Consider the following 20,710-nt stretch of genomic DNA (forward strand, 5'->3'; position numbering starts at 1 on the left):
CGGTGAAATGCAAGGGTCTCCAGGGTTTGGCTCTCTTCTTCAGACACCAGCTTCTTCAGAGCTTGTTTCAGAAGGAAATAATGTATCTGGGCCTCTGCAAATTCCACTGACGCGGGGCCTGGGACTCATATAAGGAATAGGAGTCTTTCCTCTGTCATTTCCCTAAACCCAGCTTCAGCCCTCTCAGTGACTTTGAGATCCTCCACTTCCTCAATCTCCAGAACTAATAGTGTTTCCCACACATGTTGGGCGATAGGCTGGCCGGATGTCATGAAATAAGTTTTTCCCAGGTTAAAGAGGACTTCCTTTGCTTCCACTCGGTTGTCCCTGTGACTTATGGATGATCTGCCTATATGTTCCTTCTGGTACCTCTACCCACAAACCTGTCTTGACTAGGACTCTGCCCCGGGGTGGAACTGCCCGCCCCACATCTCCATGCAGGTTGCATACTGTGGCCCTTGGGGTTGCTCTAGTGGAGACTCAAGCAAACTTAGGCAGTCATACTATCTTATGTTTTTAATTGGCTGTAGGTGACGTCTACATCGGGGACTGAACAATTCAACTGTAAAAGTGGCACAGGAACTATCATCAGTCTCCACGTTTACATGCAAGAGGAACAGGGCCCTGGAAATCCTCTGCCACAAGAATGAAAGACCCAGCCATAGGACAAAGTTCACTGTCTTTATTAGCAAATCAATGACATGGATTGCAGCCTGTACAATGCAATATTCTCCAAGCGCTCTCAATGTCCAGACACCTGTCTCTTGGTTTGTTTAGATCTGACATCACAAAAATGAGGTTAAGTCCCAAAAACCTAACAATGGAAGGGATTGGTTAGCGAGGTAAACTACGTATATGTTCCATAATGGGTTAGTGCACTCACTGGGTAAGCCATATATGGTGGCACCTCCTGAGACCACCTCAAGGTGACTGGCCTATGCAACATAGTGTGAACTCAGCGTGGAAGGTGATTAGGCATTGGGCAAAAAGGGACTTCTCAGCCTTGGAGCCTTGGACAGTTACCAGGCCAAGTGCAACTATTCAAGGTAGTGGGAACGACCCCGAAGGTGCTGCATGTTCCCAACAAGTTACCATCTCCAATCTCCTAGGCCTTGAGACAGAACTCTCGGCTTTGAACCTGTGTTACGTTTGTAACTTCCTGCCTTTGGTTAGATGGGAACAGGCTTTTCAGTCTGGCTTGAATTAATTGGCTCTGTTTTAGCAGGTTCAGATCACATGTGAAGGGATCCCGCAATGGACTTCTCTTACTTGCAACTATCGAGGTTTTCAGTGTGTGTTCCTTGCAGGTGTCCTATCTCTTCTGTTAACTTGAAGCCTTTCTCTCTCAATGTCCTTGGCAAGGCTGTGCACTGTGTCTGCGCTGGAAGCGTAGCCAGCATGCTGCAGCAGAATCAGCCTGCTTGCCTTTCTCTGTGTGCTTTAGTTTGTCCTGCTTTTCCAATTCACTCCAATGCTTATGGCTTCCATCTTTATTCGCATGGCTGCCCATTTTAGCTGCAGTTCATATGTATTCTCATGCGTCTTGCGATTTCCGCATAGCAAAAGGGCATACGTGTGTCAGTCCTCTAGCTTTGTGAGTCAGAAATATATTCTTTGTGTCTATCAGCAATAAGGCTAAATGTATGTGTAACTTTGTGCAGGTATGTCTATGTGCTTCATATCTATCATATCAATGTCATGATGTCAGTCATGACATCATCAGCGTTCTTCGAGGTTGCAGTCAGACAACTTTTTCAATTGATGACAGCTGTATCTCTTCAATACTGTCATCCGGGTATGGTCTGAACGGTTGTCTGAGTGAGTAGCGCTTCTCACACCTGCCATACATCAATTATGGGGACGAAGGTCCCAGAAGTGATGTACGTCTCTTGTTTCTCTGTTTCTGGGCTGAGAGTGGAATGGGTGTAACAAAGGCCACGTTTGAGTCCCCCTCTTCAATCCTCCCTCTGGTCGACAAGTCAACCACACTTCCTTGACAACCTTCTCTATTCACATGCAGTCTTGGTATCCATACTTTCGCCCACTCCTTGTGATGTCTCCCCATTTGCGTAGACACAGATGGTCTGTGTGGCGCTGCTGGAGGCACCTGGCAGCTCTACAATGTACTCCTCTCCAGATGGTGCCTCTGTTGAAAGTCAACGTTGCAGACATCTTACAGGTACGTCCGGTCTGGACTCCGCCCACAACCTTGATTGTGTACTTCAGGAGAGTTCAACAGAGCATCTTTGCGCTTCTACTCTCTCCGTAACCACGTTTCATACGTTCGGATCCCCTCGAAACTTACTAACCTTTCATTGTATAAATATTCAGGTTAACCTTTGTTTTGTTCCTCTCTCCTGTATCTAGCGCTCCCGCTTCGCCACCCGCGATCTCTCTGTTACTTGCTCCAGTCCCGCTCGCCTAGCCTTCTTTCCAAGAATCTCCTGGCTCCGGGTACGTTTCTTTCCCTGTCACGCTTACATGCGCTATCCTCAGAAAGCAGCTCTTACCCTTTTTGTCTTTCCCGAGCACAGACATACACACTCTGCAGACCGTGAGATCTATCAACATAAACAACACAGCTCGAGGCTCGTCGCCTCCCTCTCCCTCTTCCAAAGCGGCGTGTACCTCCACGCTTACTCATCGTAGCTCTCACGGTAGGAGAAAACTCTGAATTGAAATGCCTCGCCACATACCTTCTGTTTACTGAGCATTCACAACCTGGTATTTCCTCACATAGCCTTCCTCACGAACCACGATCCTCCGGCCCTCAAAGGACCAGTTATCAGCATTTATAAGGCTGTCTCCAGAGACACCAGTCAAAGGGTTAATCTTCCATCAAGTACAGGGTTTTCTTCCCCTTGAGGGTCTCCCTGAATACTCTACCCGGCCTGACTATTGTCAGTGGGGAGAGTAGAGTGACTAGGTGGATTCTCTTCTTGTCCAGACTGCTAGGTTGGTGCTAGATTATAATTGTTCCTTAAATGGTTTTTGGGCAATCAGATTATCAAACTCCTCCAAAATGTCCATGGTACCTCAAATGCTCGTCTAAGCTCCAGGTCATAAAGGTGCAATGTCCATCGGGTTTACACCACACCCATCTTCCCCAGTAGTTGCGTGAATCCGGGGGAAAGCAGAATCTTGTACCTGGTGCTAACAGAGGACACTGCTTCAGGTGTGATTGCAACACCCAGAGAGTCTGTATTTCTCCATCAGCTTTCGCCTCCACGTCCAGTAATATTTTCATCCCTATAACTTTTCAGTAGTCTTCTTGCACTACTCTGATAACACAGAAGGCAAATACCACTAGTACTAAGGCTGCTATCAGTACATTAAGTCCACTAGTGATCCATGATGTTATCCAGGAAAAGATGTATGTTAGCCAATCTTCATTTTCTTCTATTGGGTTTGTCACTGCCTCCATTTTCACTTGCAGGTCTAATAATTGTATGATTGTCTCTATTAGTGTCCCATTCTCTCCATCGTGGGAAGGCATGTACATACAGCAAGAAGGCCGATCTTGGTGCAAATGCCTCTTCCCATAGCAGTGAGGAGATCCAGAACGTATCTGTTCTATAAGGTCATCAATCTGATAGCTCTCAACTATTCTTTGATGGCATTAAACCCCTTAATGGGCGAGTTTATCGTCTGCAACAGTTCCCATCTTTTGAACTGGAGCCACTTGGCATTGACATTGGCCTGGACTCCTGGAACCATTGATCCAAAGAACATCACAGTTCTGCTGAATAATCTGTTTTGGTGGTATCGCGTCTAGTGCATCTTCCATCTTTGTCGAAACATAGTTTCCTCCCTTTACTGCCACTAGCTCTGCAGATCTTTTCTTCCTCTGGTGTGTATTCATCTTGGGGAATCCATTGATGTGAATGTCCTTTCAAGGCACTTCTAAAATGGTGTGTTCAGTTGCACCAGAGAGTTTATTCCTGCCCAGCTTAGTGGTAACTGCACGTCAGCCTTGCATCTGCAGGCCAGAAATGGCCAATTACCACTGCAGTACCGACCTTCATGCCTTGCATTTTCAATATTCGCTTGCATCCCTTGTTCTCTCCAACCTTCACTGGACTTCATTCTGGAAACACAAGGAAGCATTCTTGAGTGGTATGATTGGCATATGACCTGCTTCGTTCTCCACCCAAGTGAGCAGTTTTTCACTTGCTGCTCACTCCTTGTGGCAATCGTAATTTTCCTTCTGTGCGTTCTACTGAAACTGTCAGGAGTGTGTGTGCTTTGCACCCTACCATTCCTTCTCCTGTAAATATTTGTCTGTATACTAGTAGCTGTGGCCTTTCTCAGAATCCTGGCATTCCTCCTATCTCCCCCTGTCCGGTCTTTGGACATTGTAATTCCTTCTGTGTCACTATTCTGGCCTCTCTTTTGTTCAGGCCGCCAGGAACGTATTATATCTTCTTATCAGTACTCCAATAGTCGTCTATCATCTCTTGAGTCTTCATGTAGCTATCTTCATATGGGAATGTCTTCATGACATCCATCTTAATGTGGCCCATCTCCCTTGGAATTGGTGCCTTGTTGTGCAATGCGACATGTGCATGAGGAACTGTGCTCTTGCTGCTGGGAATTTGGTTGCTATGAATGTTCTGGAAGTTCTCATGGCAGAGGGGATGAGAGAGCACACATAGCAGCTCTCCTTCATTGTCTCCCTCCCCACCTTGGTCATGTGCTTATAGTACACGTTATTAGACAAGTGGGCCGAATCAGCTAGGTATGAATTTACATGTTCGAAATCTATATCTACGCTTCGCCTGAATCTCTTTACTTCTCGGGCGGCGCTGGTTACCCGATATGACTTCAGTGAGAGCAGGAATTGGGGTTGTGTTAACAGGTACAAAGCGTGTGCATGTGATAATACATCCTTTTGTAGTGCAAAAAGGGTAAAGAGATAGGGACAAAAGAAAGTACAAAATATCAACACAATAGATTTTGTCACAGTTTCCATCTCCTGTAATGCCAGGCGCTTTTTATATTGTCCATCCGTAAAATTCATGAGACCACTTGGAAAAAGTCTTTGAAATGCACCATTACTATTTGGTTGTGTTAGTTAAGCTCTCTTGCGGTAATAGTGAGTCAGTGCAGCAAAAACAATTGCTCCCAGACAAGCCACATTTTGGAACTTTTAAGCAATGCAATAACAGGTGTATCACCTTGGGATAGTATTGGGTAAGTGTGTGCCAAGTAAAGAAGGAAATGTAAGGAAGGCATGGTATCAACAGTAAGACAGATACAAGTGACCACAATTCAAGAGTGTACCCATTTGATTCTAACTCTAAAGATGGGAGCAAGCCATGACCATCAAATAATAATAAAGCAGTCCTGGTGGTGTCTTGTCAAAACAAAAGGGCCTATACTAAAAAATCTATTGCCAATCCTTACCTCTAAATACAAATCGTGTGGGAAACAATGTTATGAAAAAGAAAGTGTTCAAGAAATGATACGTCAGGATATACAGACCGTTGGCCTCCCTTCCCCACGTTTTCAGCACGGGAAATGGCGGCACACTCGAATTTAGCACAGTCTCTGGCTTCTCTAGCACGAGGGTGCAGTTCAAACATTAGCGTCAGGGTTTTCTGTGCCCAAGTCTCTTTGCTTTTCAAAGTCTCTTCTTTCAGAGGGCCTGATGTGACAAACAAACAATACGTTATTTTCCTCTCAGGATTTCACACATACTCAATTTCTTAGGTGATTCCCTAATCTCCTCTGCTCCCCATCAGCCGTCCCAGATCCCGTTTAACACAATTCTTGTAGGATTCTATTGTGTCAATTTCTCGGGTGATTCACGGTTCACCCTGGATCCCCCTCAGCCGGGCTCAGACCCGTTTGAACACAATGTTCACACAATCTCCCTCCGCCGGGCTTGGACCAATTTAATTCACTCTAACACAAACTTGCTTTAACCCAAAGCTTTCAATTGATCTCTCTCATTCGGGTTCGAACCAACTTTATCTACTTTGTCATCAACTTTATTGACAGTATCATTATCGAAGACTTTCGATTGTGCGCAGGATTTTGCTTCCAACGCGGGTAAAATTGAACAACAGATGAGTGATTGAACTTTGAAACCAAGATACCATACCTTTGACAGAGTGGTCCGGCACTGCGTGCATGCTCATTCGAACGTCTCTGTAAGGTATCCAACTCAGAGTTGACAAAGGTCAAAGAGTGGCAAAGAACTGTGCATCAAAGTGGTCCTGCAACGGGTCAAGCGTTTTGAGAATAGGCATGGTTTAACGCAACACGGGGAAAAAGCCAATAACCATGAAAAGCAAGGGAAGAATCCACGGTGGTCTGAACACAGTGAATCATTGGGACAGAGATTTAACATGATCTTAAACAAATCACTGAATGTCTGACTTGAACACTGAGATGTCTTTAGCCTCACTGAATGTTAGAGGCCTGAATTCCCCATTGAAAAGATCCCTAACAATCCAAGAATTTTATCGATTGAAGCTAGATGTTCTTGCAAGAAACTCACTGGAGGAGGAGGAGGGGGAGGGGGCTACCAGCTATGAAAGCAAGAGTTAATGATAAAATATACCACGCCTCATGTGATAACAAAAAGAGAGGGGGAGCAGTGGTGATTGCTAACAAGTTGGGCTCACAGAACTCGCCACTTTCAGGGGCCCAGAGGGACACTACATATTAGTGAAGGGGTGGATAAAAGAGCAAAAGGTGACCTTGGCCTCAGTTTATTGCCCAAATGAGGGTCAGGACCAACATTGGGAAACAGTGAAAGGGAAAATCCAAACATTTGTAGAGGGGTTCCTGCTCATCGGGGGGGGGGGGGGGACTTTAATATGATTCTGGACCGAGCAACTGATAGAAAGGGGCTAGCCCCGTCAAAGGTATCTAGTTTATAGCAAAAGATGGCATGTTGCTTTGCTCAAATAAATGGTGTACTGGGAATGGCAGATGCAATGACCCGGGAGGGACAAGCAGGACCAGCATACACGTTCCACTCACAGGTACATGATACCTACTCAAGGATAGAGTATGTCCTAGTAGACTCCAACCTGATGCATAGAGTGATGGAATCAACTACAGAAACGGTCCCCTGGTCTGACCATGACTTGGTCAGGGTGGAACTGGGCGACTAGGAATCAGAGCATAGGAAGGGGAGATGGATGTGTAACAACCTTCTGCTGAAAGATAGGGACTTGGCCCAGGGTTTGCTCAAATCAATAAAAGAGTTTTTACGGTTCAATTATAACAGGGAGGTAGGGTTAACAACATTCTGGGAGGCATTCAAGGCCACAATAAGAGGGGAGATAATCCGACTTGGAGCTAAAAAAGGAAATGGAAAGAGAGAAAGTGGAACGGGATTTAAGGTATTAAAATGCTGAAACCTAAGGGGACTCTGAAAACCCAAATCACCCTGGAAAAACTGGCTAAAGTACAAGGATATAGAGCTCCTATATCACACAGAGAGGTAGCTTGCATTTCTTAAGCAAAAATATATGGAAATGGGGAACGCACAGATAATATACTAGTCTGGAAATTGCATGAGCAGAGAAATGCCAAGAGAGTAATATCGGAATGTCAAACAAGCTCAAAAAAGCGATATAAAGACCAACATATAGCGGAGGGGTTCCATAAATACTATGAGGGCCTTCATACAACTGAAAACAGGGAGGATGGGATCAAGATAGACTCATTCCTTGAGGCTCTCCCGATACCAGGTATCCCACCAGAAAAAGCAACAGAATTAGACATCCCATTACAGCGGACAAAATAATCTCATCAATAGGGTAGATGTAATCGGGAACATCCCCGGGGGAGGATGGATTCACAGTCCGGTTCTTCAAGACGTACTGCTCTACCCTAGCATCCTTCATGGCGCGACTCTTCAACCAAGCGCTGGAAATGGGTGTCCTTCCTGACTCCCCATTAGAGGCGTTGCTAGTGGTCATTTCGAAGGAAGGTAGTGACTCGACACAATGCCAATCATTTAGACCAATCTCCCTGTTAAACACAGATGCAAAGATTTTTGCAAACACGTTGGGCACCAGAGTTGAGACACTCATACCATCATTAGTCCATAGCGACTAGGTCGGCTTTATGGCTGGTCGCCAGGGCGCGGATAATATTCAGAAAACAATTGATTTAATGCACCTGGTTCAAGATCAGAACCTGGAAGGTTACCTGGTCTCCATCGACTCTGAAAAGGCATTCAATAGGGTGCAGTGGGGGTACATGGGGAAAGTACTTCAGAAAATGGGGTTCGGCCCCAACTTTCGCAAATGAATCTCGGGCCTATATAGGGATCCCACAGCAAAGGTCCTGGTTAACAGCACAATGTCAGAGCCCTTTCAGTTAACCAGGGAAACCAGACAGGGCTGTCCTATCTCCTCTCTCATATATGTCCTCGCAATGGAACTCCTAGCAATAGTGATTAGAAATAACACAGGCATTAGAGGGAAACATTGTGGGGAAGTCGAGTTTAACTGTCACTGTTCGCAGATGACATTCTATGTTACCTATCCAAGGTTCAACATTCCCTCACGAATTACTAGATGAAATTGCCACCTTTGGGGCCTTCTCAGAACTAAAAATTAACAACACAAAGTCCAGTGTAATGCCACTTCAGTTTGTGCACGCATCTATGATACCTCAGGGATCACGAAGATGGATGAGGCGCACAAACAGAGAAATTACCTTCTTAGAGATATGTCTCCACCGAGACCTCACCGGTCTGATTGAGGTTAACTATACCCTGGCCCTAACTAAATTGGCGGCAGACCTAACATGCTGGGCCCCACTGACACTATCATGGTATGGCAGGATGACCTCTATTAAAATGTCGGTCCTCCCACAACTATTATATCTATTCACAGAGATCCCCATATGCCCTCAAGACTCTTTTTTTGGGAAACTCAATTCCATGATTTCCCAATTTATATGGCAAGGGAAAAGACCAACAGTCTAAAGAACCACCTTGACCCTCCCCAGAGACTTTGGAGGATTTGCCCTCCCAGATGTTTTCCTGTACTACAAGGCAGCCCAACTGCATATCCTGTTAGAGCACACGAGAGATGACATGGACACCTACCTGGAGGACATGTACGCACCCCAAGAAAGTGAGAGACCTGCTGTGGTCCCCGAGTGGAACTATCCCAATAAAACTCAGGGAACAACCAGTGAAGGGGTAATATTGACTCTGTGGAAGAACAATGGACAAAATGAGTGCCTCTCCATCTCTGCTGAGTTCCTTGTGGGGACCCCCGATGGACCTGGGTAAAAGGGAATTTAAACATGCACAACTGTGTTCAGATAGAAGACTGGAGAGGGTGGGGCAACTCTTCCTGGAGGGACGGTTTAAGAAGAATGAGGCATTGAGGGAGATGCTGGGGGAGGAGGCGATGACTGTGTTTGACTATTTGTGCCTGAGGGGCATATGTACAGATCCCAGGATTTTACCTAAACTCTTCCACCCATTAACAGCCTTCAAACAAGTTATTAACAAGGCCACCTCCTTGAAAGGGATTGTGTTCAAAATGTATAGAGCGATGGTTAAGGCAAACCTGGAGGGAAGACAAAACTTTAAGCAGTTCTGGGAGCCCGAGACCGGGAGGGAAAAAGCAGAGGAAACCCGGAATCAGGTATACAAGATTATGTTCATGGGAATCTGTTTACGGCGACAATGGAACATAACTTTAAAATGTTACATGGTTTGCTGGGCTGTCCCCCCCTCTGTCCCAGGGAATGTGGAATGATAGGTACATCCTATCAGATGTGGTGGTCCTGTCCCAAAGTCCAGGTGTTCTGGGCAGAGGTTCTTAGTTGGAAGAGGGATGTGTTGGGTATAGCCCTGTCCATGGATCCACTGCAAATGCTCCTGGCTGTGCATGAGGCAGAGAGAGAGGAAAACCGGCTACCAAGATGATGGGAGGCAATGCTAAGAGCGGCGCGAATGGCAATAGCGCAAAGATGGAAGTGTAGCACTATCCCCTCAAAGGGGGAATGGATGAACAAACTGGGACATTTTTATCTTGGAAAAACTCACTGTGATGGTAAATGACAAAATGGAAGAGTTTCACATTGACTGGGGAATGTTCATACTGAAATGGGGTGAGGGCAGACCATTACTAGACAGAGAGAACCCTGTGAGAACTGTCTGGCCTAATAGCGGAGAGTGGGAATAGTGGACTATGCGGTTTGTAGGGGGAATCCCTCTCTGGGGAGACAAAAGAGAATATGAAGAGCCTAAATTAAGCTCCATTTGGGGCTCCCAGATTCCTTGCTACTGGGCCAAATATTCTATTTGACCGTAGATATCGACCATGCTATTGCATCGCCTGGTTTGCATATGGTGTCTTCAACTATTCCCGTGATCATAACTCGAATGTTGCAATGAATGCAAGTATGCAAAGATTTACGCTGTAACCCTGTGTTGTGCAAGATAAGTTGTGAGGGAGTTGGTTGGGGGAGGAGGGAGGGACGAAATGGGAACATTAGTGTTTGGAAAGATGTAAGGCATTGCAACTGTTCCATATGTAACAAATTGAATACATGCAGAGTTTTTTTTTTTCCTAACGTTATTTTTATTATTTTTGTCACAACAAGCAATGCAAATCATCAAATGTTACATACTTTCCACACTTGTTGTAGCATTTAAGAGAAGAAAACAGCACTGAGCCTAACTGAATCATAGCGAATCCTGAATTTTCTTCAAGAACAATATCAATAACAATTGGAGGTGGGGGAAAAGGGGGCGGGGAAAAGGAGCTATGTACAGAGTAGGAACAGAAGACTGCTTAGTTCACCGTTGGTGTAACATAACACTCTCGGTGTATCTCTGTGTCTGGGCTTAGGATAGGTTCCTTCGGCGGAGGCCTTTCCAGGTTGGTGTCTCTAGCCTGTTCAGCTTTTAACGACTTGGATGTATGCAGGAGCCTTTCCGCACATCAACCCTATGTTATGTCTCTTTCTTTTCAGTCCTGGGTTTCCATCCAGCGCAGCGCCGGGGGCTGTCTTGCCATGCCAGGAAATTGCTGCACGTAGTCCAGGATGGGTGCCCAGGAACGCTCAAATTTGGGCCTATTGCCGTGTCTGATGGCCGTAACTTTCTCGGCTGCTACAATTTCCCAGCATTTGGACCACCACATTTGCATAGACGGACCCTCCGGATTTTTCCATAGTCTGGCGATGGAGATTTTGGCGGCTGTGAGGAGATGGGAGCAGAGGTCCGCCAGGCAGCCTATTAAGGGGAATTGGCCATCTCCTGTCGCCCCCAACAGCACGATTCCCGGGTCCGAGGGGATAGTGAGCCCGGTGATTGCTTGGATTTGTTCCAAGGTATTCTTCCAGAATTGGGTGGCTTTCAGGTAGGTCCAAAAAAGGTGGAACATGGTTCCTCGGTCTGGACATCCCCTCCAGCTGAGTTGCACTTGTTAAGGATTGCGGGGGTACGGTGCCATCTATAGCAAACGTTGAACGAACTTTCTTTGTTTGTCACACATTTTTAGCTTTTTTGCGCACAGGCCCAGATGTGATACCATTCTTCTGGTTCAATCGATCTTCCGATATCATCTTCCCATTTTAGCATATATGGCTCTTTTTTAGTGGGGTCTGTTCTGTCCAGCATTTTGTACAGCATGGAGATTTTCCCCCTCGGGGGATTTGCTGTAAGGGTGTGTTCTAATGCCGTTAGCTCTCTTCTGCCAAGTTTCTTGATCTGCTCGTTCGACAGCCAATGCCTCAGTTGGTTGTAGCGAAACCTTTCAGTCTCCGGAATCTTAAATTTTGTTTTGCACTCCTCGAAGTTTAGTGGGCGGCCATTCTCAAAGAACTTTGCCATGGTCTCTAAGCCCCTGGCTCTCCACTCCGCAAAATGGTTTGGTGCGATTCCTGGGGAGAAGTCTGGGTTGTCCCATATTGGTGTGAAGGGTCCCATTGTACTTCTGCATTTCCATAGACGGGCTGCCTTTTTCCAGCTAGCCACTGTGTTCCTCGTTGATGGTAGAGGGCCCAAGTTTTGGGTCCCCTTGGGTTCTTTGCAGTGGGGCAGCGATTCGATCGGGGTCTTGCTCCAATCTTCTTCTATTTGTAGCTGCCGGGGGCGGTTGATAAGCTGCTTCCAGGCGAAGGCTGGGGCTAGCTGAGCTGCGAGACAGTACCTAGCTACATCTGGGACCCCTAGGCCACCCATTGTGGCAATCCGGTGCATGATGCGTTTCGGGATACATGACTTCTTTCATTCCCAGGCGAGGTTCAATATATCTCCGTGCAGCTTTCGTAGGGCCTTTTCCCGGATCGCCACTGGAAGGGCCTGCGCGAAGTACAGCAGCTGTGGGGTTAAATTCATTTTTATCGCCGTGATCCAGCCAAACCATGAGATTTCTTGTTTTCTCCAGCGTCCAATGTATTTTTTCAATTCTCTGGAAAGTGCCGGGAAGTTTGTCTTGTACAGCTTCTCCGTTTTGTTGGGTAGTTGCACTCCTAGGTAGCTGATGCTGCTTTTTGCCCATGGGATCTGAAGCTCAGCTTGAAGTGCAGGTTCAGCTTTCTTGGGACATTGATGCCCATTGCCACAGATTTGGAGACATTTATTGTGAACCCTGAGGCTGCCCGGAATTCTTCGAGGGTTTGCCATAGGGCTTCTATGGATTCTGTCGTGTGGGTGAGTGTGAGCAGCACATCGTCCGAGTGTAGGGCTATTTTGTAGGATTCCCTTTTTATCCTGAGCCTGTGTATCGATGGGTCCAGATGGACCCTGTCCTTGAATGGCTCCATAGATAGGGCAAAGATGAGTGGGGAGAGTGGTCATCCCTGTCTCGTGCCTCTGGTTATGTTGATTTTGCCGGATTTGGCCCCGTTTAAGCGCAATCTTGTGGAGGGGCTTTGGTAGATGGCTAGGACCCATTTTACAAAGTTTAGGGCCGAAGCCAAAATGCAGTAGGGTTTCCTTCATGTAACCCCCGTCAAGCATATCAAATGCCTTATGCGCATCCAAGGAGAGTACCGTCAGCTTCGAGCCCATCCTGTTTTCCGAGTCTATAATGTTGATGGTTCTGCGGAAATTGTCCTGAGTACCCCGCCCCAGAATGAAACCTGCTTGATCCGGATGGTTGATCTCTGGGAGGAGCTGAGCAAACCTGTTTGCCAATATTTTGGCAAATATTTTCGCATTGTTATTTAGAAGAGTTATAGGCCTATATGATGCGCATTGTGTTCTGTCTTTCCCAGGTTTTGGGATCAGCACAGTTATAGATTTGTTCATGGACGCCGTAGTGGAGCCAGTGGAGAGGAATGAGTTGTACAGGTTTGCCAGATGGGGTGCTAGCAGGTGAGCAAACTTCTTGTAGAATTTTGAGGTCAGCCCGTCCGGCCCGGGCGTAGTATATTTCAGATGGCGGATCATCTTGCTTACTTTGTCCGCTAAGATTGGGCCCTCCAGGTCAAGCATATGGGGAAGTGGCTGTATCTTTGAGATTGGGGCCAAGAATTGGGCAATGGCCGGGCCTGGTGTCGGTGGTCCTGCTATGATTTCCTCGTGATGCTGAACCATTATCTCAAGCTTTTCTGGATCCAGGTGGTGTAGGGAGCCATTTTTGTCAACCAGGGCTTGCATGTGGTTCCTGGTTTGGAGCTTTTTCAATTTGTGCGCAAGGAGCCGGTTTTCTTTGTTACTATTGAGGTAATGAAATTGCTTAGTATAGGATAATGCTCTGGCGGCCCGATCTGCTAGGTGCATTTCCAGCTCTCTTTTTGCTCATTTTAGTTCTCGGTTCGTTGTTTTCGTGTAGCTTTGTTTAAGCTTGTTTTCCAGTTCTACTAGTCTTTCCTCCAGTTTTCGTTGCTTCAGCAGATTTTGACGCTTGAGTCTAGCTGTTGTGTCCATTGCCACCCCTCGGATCACTAGCTTCATGGCGTCCCACACTGTTGCCCTTGACGAGTCTGGGGTTGTGTTCTCAGTGAAATAATTCTGAATCGCCTCAGCGAGGTCAGAGCTGTCCGCTACGTCGGCATGGATATGATCTTGCATTTTCCATTGCCGTTGGGTAGGTTTCTGAGCTCCGTGCAGAAGTAGCGTCATCGTGACCGGCCCGTGATCTGAGATTACTATATGCCCAATTTGGATTTCCTCCACATAGGGGGCCATTGTGTTTGTGGCCAGCAAGAGGTCGATCCGCGAATACCCATTGTGGACATGCAAGATGAAGGTATAGTCCCTTTCTCCCTGGTTGCACAGTCTCCATATGTCAATTGTTTCAGTTTCCCATAGGAATCCGGCCATGGCCAGGGCTTTGTTGAAGTTTTCCCTTGAGGCTGGTAGGGTCTTGTCCACACTCGGGTCTGGGGGGAGGATAAAGTCTTCTCCGATTAGTAAGTGGCCAGCGGAGAAGACGGTGATGGTAGGGAGGAGGTTGCGGAGAAACTGGTCTTGCTCCTTGTTTGGACCGTAGATTGCCACCAGGGTAATCGGTAGTTCAACCAGGAGGCCTTTTAGGAGCAGGAATCTCCCCTTTGGGTCTCTTTTGATGGTAATCTGAGTTAATGGTAGATCTTGACTCAGTAGGATTGCGACTCCTCTTTTTTTCTGTGTGGCAGAGCCGAAGTAGCATTTAGGGTAGCGTCGGAAACGTATCCGCTTTTCGTATTCTGCTATCAGATGAGTTTCCTTGAGGTAGACAATGTCAGCTGGTAGATGGTCTAGTCTGTGTTCCACCAACTTCTGCTTTCTTGGTGCGTTGAGACTTTGTACGTTCCAAGTCGTGATGGTGAGTGTTTTGATTAACGAACCCATCCTTTGAGTCCAAGGTAGTTCAGTTCGTAGTCTTCCCTGAAGGTTACTTGTTCCAAATTTTTCAGCGCCTTATTCCACCAGGCTCCCCCCTCTGAGAGGGTCCCCCCCAACCTCTCACCCCTACCCTCCCCCGACCCCCCCAACAATAACAAGGTTTCCGGACCAGCCTTTGACCAACGGGGCAGTCGGCCGGACCGGTGTAATAACTCTGATGGAGGCAACTGTGCCTCTTCTGTTGACCACTAAAGTACAGGTTGAGAATATTCAGCATTTGTTCGTTGGTAGGGTTGAGACAGTTTCCGGCATTGTTCAAGTCTCCCAACCCGGACTAGACAGACTGATGGGTCGCCAGGGCGACTTGGCTGGAGGTTCCTGGGGGATAACTAGTCTGTGTTATGCGATCAGCCAGAGCCATTTCGGTTTCCCTTCCCGCCAGGTAGGTGATAAGTCTGGGAAGGGGCACGGCGCCCCACCCGCCTAAAGCTGCAGCTGGTGGGAGCTTCTTACTTAGAGATTGTTATCCCTTTTAGTTTTGCTCGGTGGACCTTGGGGTCTGCGGCACCACGCCACCTTGGTCCTCCGTGGGCCCCCGCCTCGACATCTGGGTTCATGAAGCGCTCGGCTGGGGGAAGGGATTAGTCGTGACTTGCCTTCCCAGTTGAAGATTAGAGCTGCGGGGAACCCCCATCGATAGGTCGTTTTTCTCTCCCACAGCCATTCAGTGAGTGGTTTAAGGGCTTTTCTTTTTGCAAGTGTGACGGCTGCCAGATCCTGGTACAGGGATATTTCGGCATCTCTGAAGCCAATTCGGGCCGAGCTTCTAGCTTTGCGCATGATTTCTTCCTTGACTTTGTAGAAGTGGACTCTCGCTAACACATCTGGCGGGGAGGTTGCATTTTGTTTGGCTCTAACCCTATGAACCCTGTCCAATTCCAGGGGGGCTTCGTCTGGGAGTGTTAGGATGAAGCGGAATAAGTCGTTGACATACGTGTTGAGTTCATCCTCGGGGACGGAACTCGGGATTCCTCTCAGTCGGATATTGTTGCACCTAGACCTATTTTCCACTTCTTCTTGCTTGTTTTCAAGGGCTTCACATCTGGCCTCTAGCGCAGTGAGTCTGTCAGCCCCCTCCCCAATCTCGTAGTTTTGCTCAAACAGGGTTGTTTCTATTTCTTCTGTCCTGGTTTCGACTTCACCCACTCTACTATCTAGGGACGAGATTTTGCCTTTTAATTCTTCTGTACCTTTTTGGTACTCCTTAGTTATGGCAGATAGGAGCTCCTGGAGGTCTGCTTTAGTAACTGCTTGGGTTGGCATCTCGATATTGGGGTCAGTGGGTGTGCCTGCGGTGTCATTATGCTCCCCTTTCTTAGCCTTCTCCCCCATGGTGGTGGACAGCAGGGTAGCTATGTCAGTTTGTTTGGAGGGTTTCGGATTCCTGGACATTGTTCCCTGTGATTTTAGTGGGAAGCGAGGCAGCCTCTCGCCCAGAGTCGGCAGCTTTAGTTCACAGGGGGCCCCCTTTGGCTTAGACCCCCGGGGCTGATCTGTTCTGCCTGGTGGCTCTCCCCTGGGGTGCTGAGCGTGACCGGCTGCTGTGCTCTGTTAATGTCCTAGAACTCCGGTGGGGAGCAGCAGGGCCGCCATCCGCACCCGGCCGGAGTTTCTTTTTTTCTTTTATTGTGATTTTGTGATTTTTTCTTTCAAATCTTACACACATTTTTTATAAAAGAGTAAAACAAGAAGAAAAGTATCAACAAAACCATTATGAAAAAAGAAGTAAAGAGTAAAGAAATACAATAAATAAATGAAGACAAAACCAAAAAAAGCAAGAAAAAATACATTAATCAACAACTGTAAATCAGTAATGATCGGACACGTAAATAATTACTGCTAAAATCAAAGAGACTTGATTAATGAACATTACTCTTAACCAAAAATCATCATGTACAAAATTCCTAAAATATTTTAACCTACGCATATTAAGAGCTGGGCTGGAAGTCACCATGTTTTCCAGGGTTCAATTAAATCTGTGTTTCCACAGAAGAGACAATCACACTCATTTTGCTGGACCTTAAAGATAGCTTCAATAATTTCATGAGTTGGTATCAAATTTAGCCTATACATGGAAACTTCTTACAATAGTAGCCAATATTATTATTACATATTTTTCCCTCCATAATCCCGTGGTAGAAAAGCACATAGGTGGGTAGTGAGTCCCTTGTTCTACACCATTCATCATTCCATAAGGAGTTTTAATTACTCTGTGTAGTTTAAGGCAGAGAGATTATGTCACAATTTTCAACCCATAGGTTTATCGCTTTACTGCTTTTGTTTTTGACAAGAATTTTTAAATCCACGTATAATGATTGCAGCTCGTGATTTGGCTTTCTGAAATAATGAGAGTATGTCATCCAATTCAAATTGCTTGTTCCATTTACCCCCCTTCAATGTAGCCAAAGCTAGAATCTTATAATTGCCGGGAGGTACGTATCATTGTTCAAAATATTTCAGCCTCCGAAATGGTATTAATTTGAACATTTTAATGGCTCATATCACCCAAATTAATTAATTTCATTGAGCTTGTTTAGTTATTATTATTTGCAACATAAGCTCATTTTCCTTACTCACTAGTGCATACTCATGACGTTTCCACCAATTCTTATACTGTGGTTTAATAACTTGAATGCGATGGTTTATATCCGGTTCTTAGTTTTCAACCCTCCAACTCATTTATATAATGTTGCAATCGTTTGTGTTCAGTAACAATGTGATCCTAGTGTACACACTTGAGGGCAGTGCTGTATACTCTGCATGTTAGATTTCTATGAACGCTGGTTTAGTTTGAGCATGATTACAGTGCCTCAGAGTGAAGGGTGGAAGCTGTAATGTGGCTTGCTAGATGCATATAAAAAAACACAACCTCGTCTATTGTACAGCCTAATTTACCGAAGTCCAAAAAACGTTGCTAAGGAATGCTATACTTCGCCTAGTCAGTAATGCTCATTTGATCAATGTCCTACAGGTAAAAGGCTCTGCCAGAATTTTTTGAATTTGAACCCATAACCTGCAGTTTTCACTCATTCAGTGGCAGTAAAACCCAGGATGGCATAACGATTTCAGCCCAGTGTAACATGTTACCTGAAGTGTTGCCATCTGCTCTGAGATGATGTTGCCCACCGGTCCTCTGGCACTCTCTTGGTACTCTCTGCTGTGGGGACGGTCCCTGGAGTGGATATGGAGGCCCTATGGGACTGTTTGCATCCCCGCTGGACTGTGGAGCTGGGTCATCATTCAGAAACCTGTCCAAACCATAGAACAATTGGAAACATTCTCATTCAGGGCCACAGTTATACATATTCACGCTATAACAGAGTTTAGATCTGCATACAAATGGAATCATCAAACAGGCCTATCAGACAGGAACAGAAAACAACAAATGTTCATGAAATGCCCTATCCTGAACTCTTCATTCTCATAGCACTCCAGGGAGAGTGATAAGGTCTTACCAATTTCCCCGTCCAGTCCCTGATGGGCACTTGCGAATTCATTAACTCAGGCCAGCTCACTGGTCTCTGCCTCTTCGCAGGACCACAGTTGTGAGCAACCACAAGAAGGCTGCATTCCCCTCCCTAATTGTGCTGTGCTGAGCTTTGCAACGTGCCAGAAGTCACAGGACACTGGGAATTCTGTGGTTGCAGCTCAAATCCTCACCTCACTGATCTGTCCACTCATCTCTCTCTCACACACTACATGGAAAACTGCCAACTGGCAGATAAACTCTCACACCAAACCCCTATGCCCTTCGGGCAAGCATGGAAAAACCCTGGGAAAAAGGTGTAATGCGTGGCTTCAAAATGCAAAACACTGCGTTAAAAAACCAAGTCTGGATTGGCCACCAGGGGGCCTAGAGATGTAGAAAGTCTCTATGAGCTGCTCCTCACCCAAGGGCCTAGCTGTAACTAGAGCCCTCCTGATAATACCCTGCTTGAGGTATCAGCCCCTTCCCACCCCGAGGTGCCTGACACCAAGGTGACTGTGGCAGTGAAACCCTCTAGTCTCTAGACACAGGAAGTATCGAGAAAAGTGCCAGCCCCCGAGCCGCGCCAGAGAACCGTGAAGCACAGGCCAGAGCGTGCAGGCTGCAGACGGTCTGGAGTCCATAGTTCCAGCGGCGGGAGCCCTGCTGTCCTGTGAGCCCCCCAGCAGTAACCCCCCTGGGGTAGAGCGAGGTCGAGAGCCCATGGGGAAAAAAAGATTGAAAGAGACAGAGTGGAGGCTCTCCCCTATGGGCTGCGGAGCGGCGCTGGGCCCACCCACGGCTCCAGAGACTTCAATGGAGCGGAGCCCAAGCTCCTCAGGTACGGCTGTACCCTTCACTGCAACTAGTCAGCGCTGCTGCCCCCCCTGCAAAACCCAGCTGAACCTTGAGGCCCGATGCAGAGCTCTGGGTGCGCGAACCCGCCGAGTGGGGCTGCCTTTCGACCCAGCTGAAGCCTCCCTCAGCTTCTACCCGTCACCCACCGGCCCGCTTCATCCCAGTGCCAAACTGAGTGGACCCCATGGAGGCCCTAGTGAAGATCCACGTGGCCCCGAGTGAGACCTTGCATCCTCCCCCAGGCCCCGCAACTTGCAAGCTCTACAGGGAAGACTGTGCACTGTGCCGTGATCCGCACCAGAAGAGGCAGCCACCCCCCTTAACTGTGGCCCGGGAGCACCCTTGGTTTTCGTGGGGCCCTTGGGGGCTCAAAAGGAAAAATCTGTCATACCATAGACCAGTGAGCAAGGGGTTAACGCACAGCATCCCCCAGCACCCCCCAGAGTGGAACCCCCAACCCGAGGCCTGGGTAGCCCGGAATCAGTCGGCCTCTCATGAGCTGGGCAGCTTCGCTTCGAAAATTCCAATACAACCAGACACCCCTCCCAACACAGGAAATCATGCCTGTCACGACAGTGCTAGACCCGGAGGAGGCCCACTTGATGAGCAAAGCCATGGCGGTGCTTCTTGAAGAAATAAGAGGCTTTAGGGCAGACATTAGCAAAAGACTAGATGGGCTGGACAAAAAAGTGGATAGTATGGATGACCGTATCAGGGGCTTTGAGGCAAACCAAACCTCTGTGGACCTACTAGAGACCCAAATCGATAGGACACTCTCGGAACTGTAGAGAAGGGAAGAGAAGTGCGTGCTAAAAATGGACGGTTTCGAAAAAAAATTCGGATTACCGGAGCAAGAAGGAGAAACACAGAACGACATCATTAAAGCCATAAATGAGGTTTTTAGAAAGCTCTTCAATGAAGGACATACCAACAAACCCACCATTGACAGAGCGCTAAGAGCGGGGGGGAGCTCTAGGGGTCCAAGGTCAGTGTTGGCGAGATTCCATTACTTTGTGGAGAAATCAAAGATTCTTGAAATGGCAAGAAAAAGGGACCCGGTAAAATGAGGAGCCTCACAAACAACTGTGTTCCAAGACCTGTCGGCCTTCACCCTGACCAGGAGGAGACTCTGCGCACCTCTGACAAAGTGGCTCAGCTCCAAAGGAGTGCGTTATAGGTGGGGGTTTCCCTTCTGTTATGTTATGTTATGTTATGTTAAAAGCATTCATGTAAGCGCACGTACCCGAAGGCATCTTGGCGCTGAGGAAGGTGAAGCAAGGCGCTTATAGGGCCACTAAAAAAGCAGAGTTTTCAATCTTTGCCGAAAGGCGAGATGATCAGAAATATCTCGCAATGAGATAGGAAGGCGATTCCATGCTTCAGCAGCGGTAACAGAGAAGGCACGGCCACCCCTACGGGCTAACCTGAACCAAAGAACAGTCAGCCGGCGGACAGTGAGAGAGCGAAGGGTGTGGGTGGGTTGATAGGGAGTTAATTTGCTTTGCAAATATTCTGCCCCCGTTCCATAGAAGGCTCAGTGGACCATGCACATAGAC

At 47.2% G+C, this 20,710-nt stretch overlaps 1 protein-coding gene across 2 annotated transcripts in view; it reads right to left on the reverse strand.

Annotated features, from left to right (window-relative positions):
* Positions 1–20,710, reverse strand: part of TTC24 (tetratricopeptide repeat domain 24) — a 639,301-nt gene that overhangs the window by 165,112 nt on the left and 453,479 nt on the right. For both annotated transcript variants that reach the window (XM_069607144.1, XM_069607145.1), the window contains one exon: positions 17,918–18,078. In XM_069607144.1, the coding sequence (XP_069463245.1) occupies positions 17,918–18,078 (161 nt within the window). The remainder of the gene's footprint in view (positions 1–17,917; positions 18,079–20,710) is intronic.

Source organism: Ambystoma mexicanum, chromosome 1p (assembly GCF_040938575.1).
Source record: "Ambystoma mexicanum isolate Mex_15411 chromosome 1p, UKY_AmexF1_1, whole genome shotgun sequence".
Lineage (NCBI taxonomy): Eukaryota > Metazoa > Chordata > Amphibia > Caudata > Ambystomatidae > Ambystoma > Ambystoma mexicanum.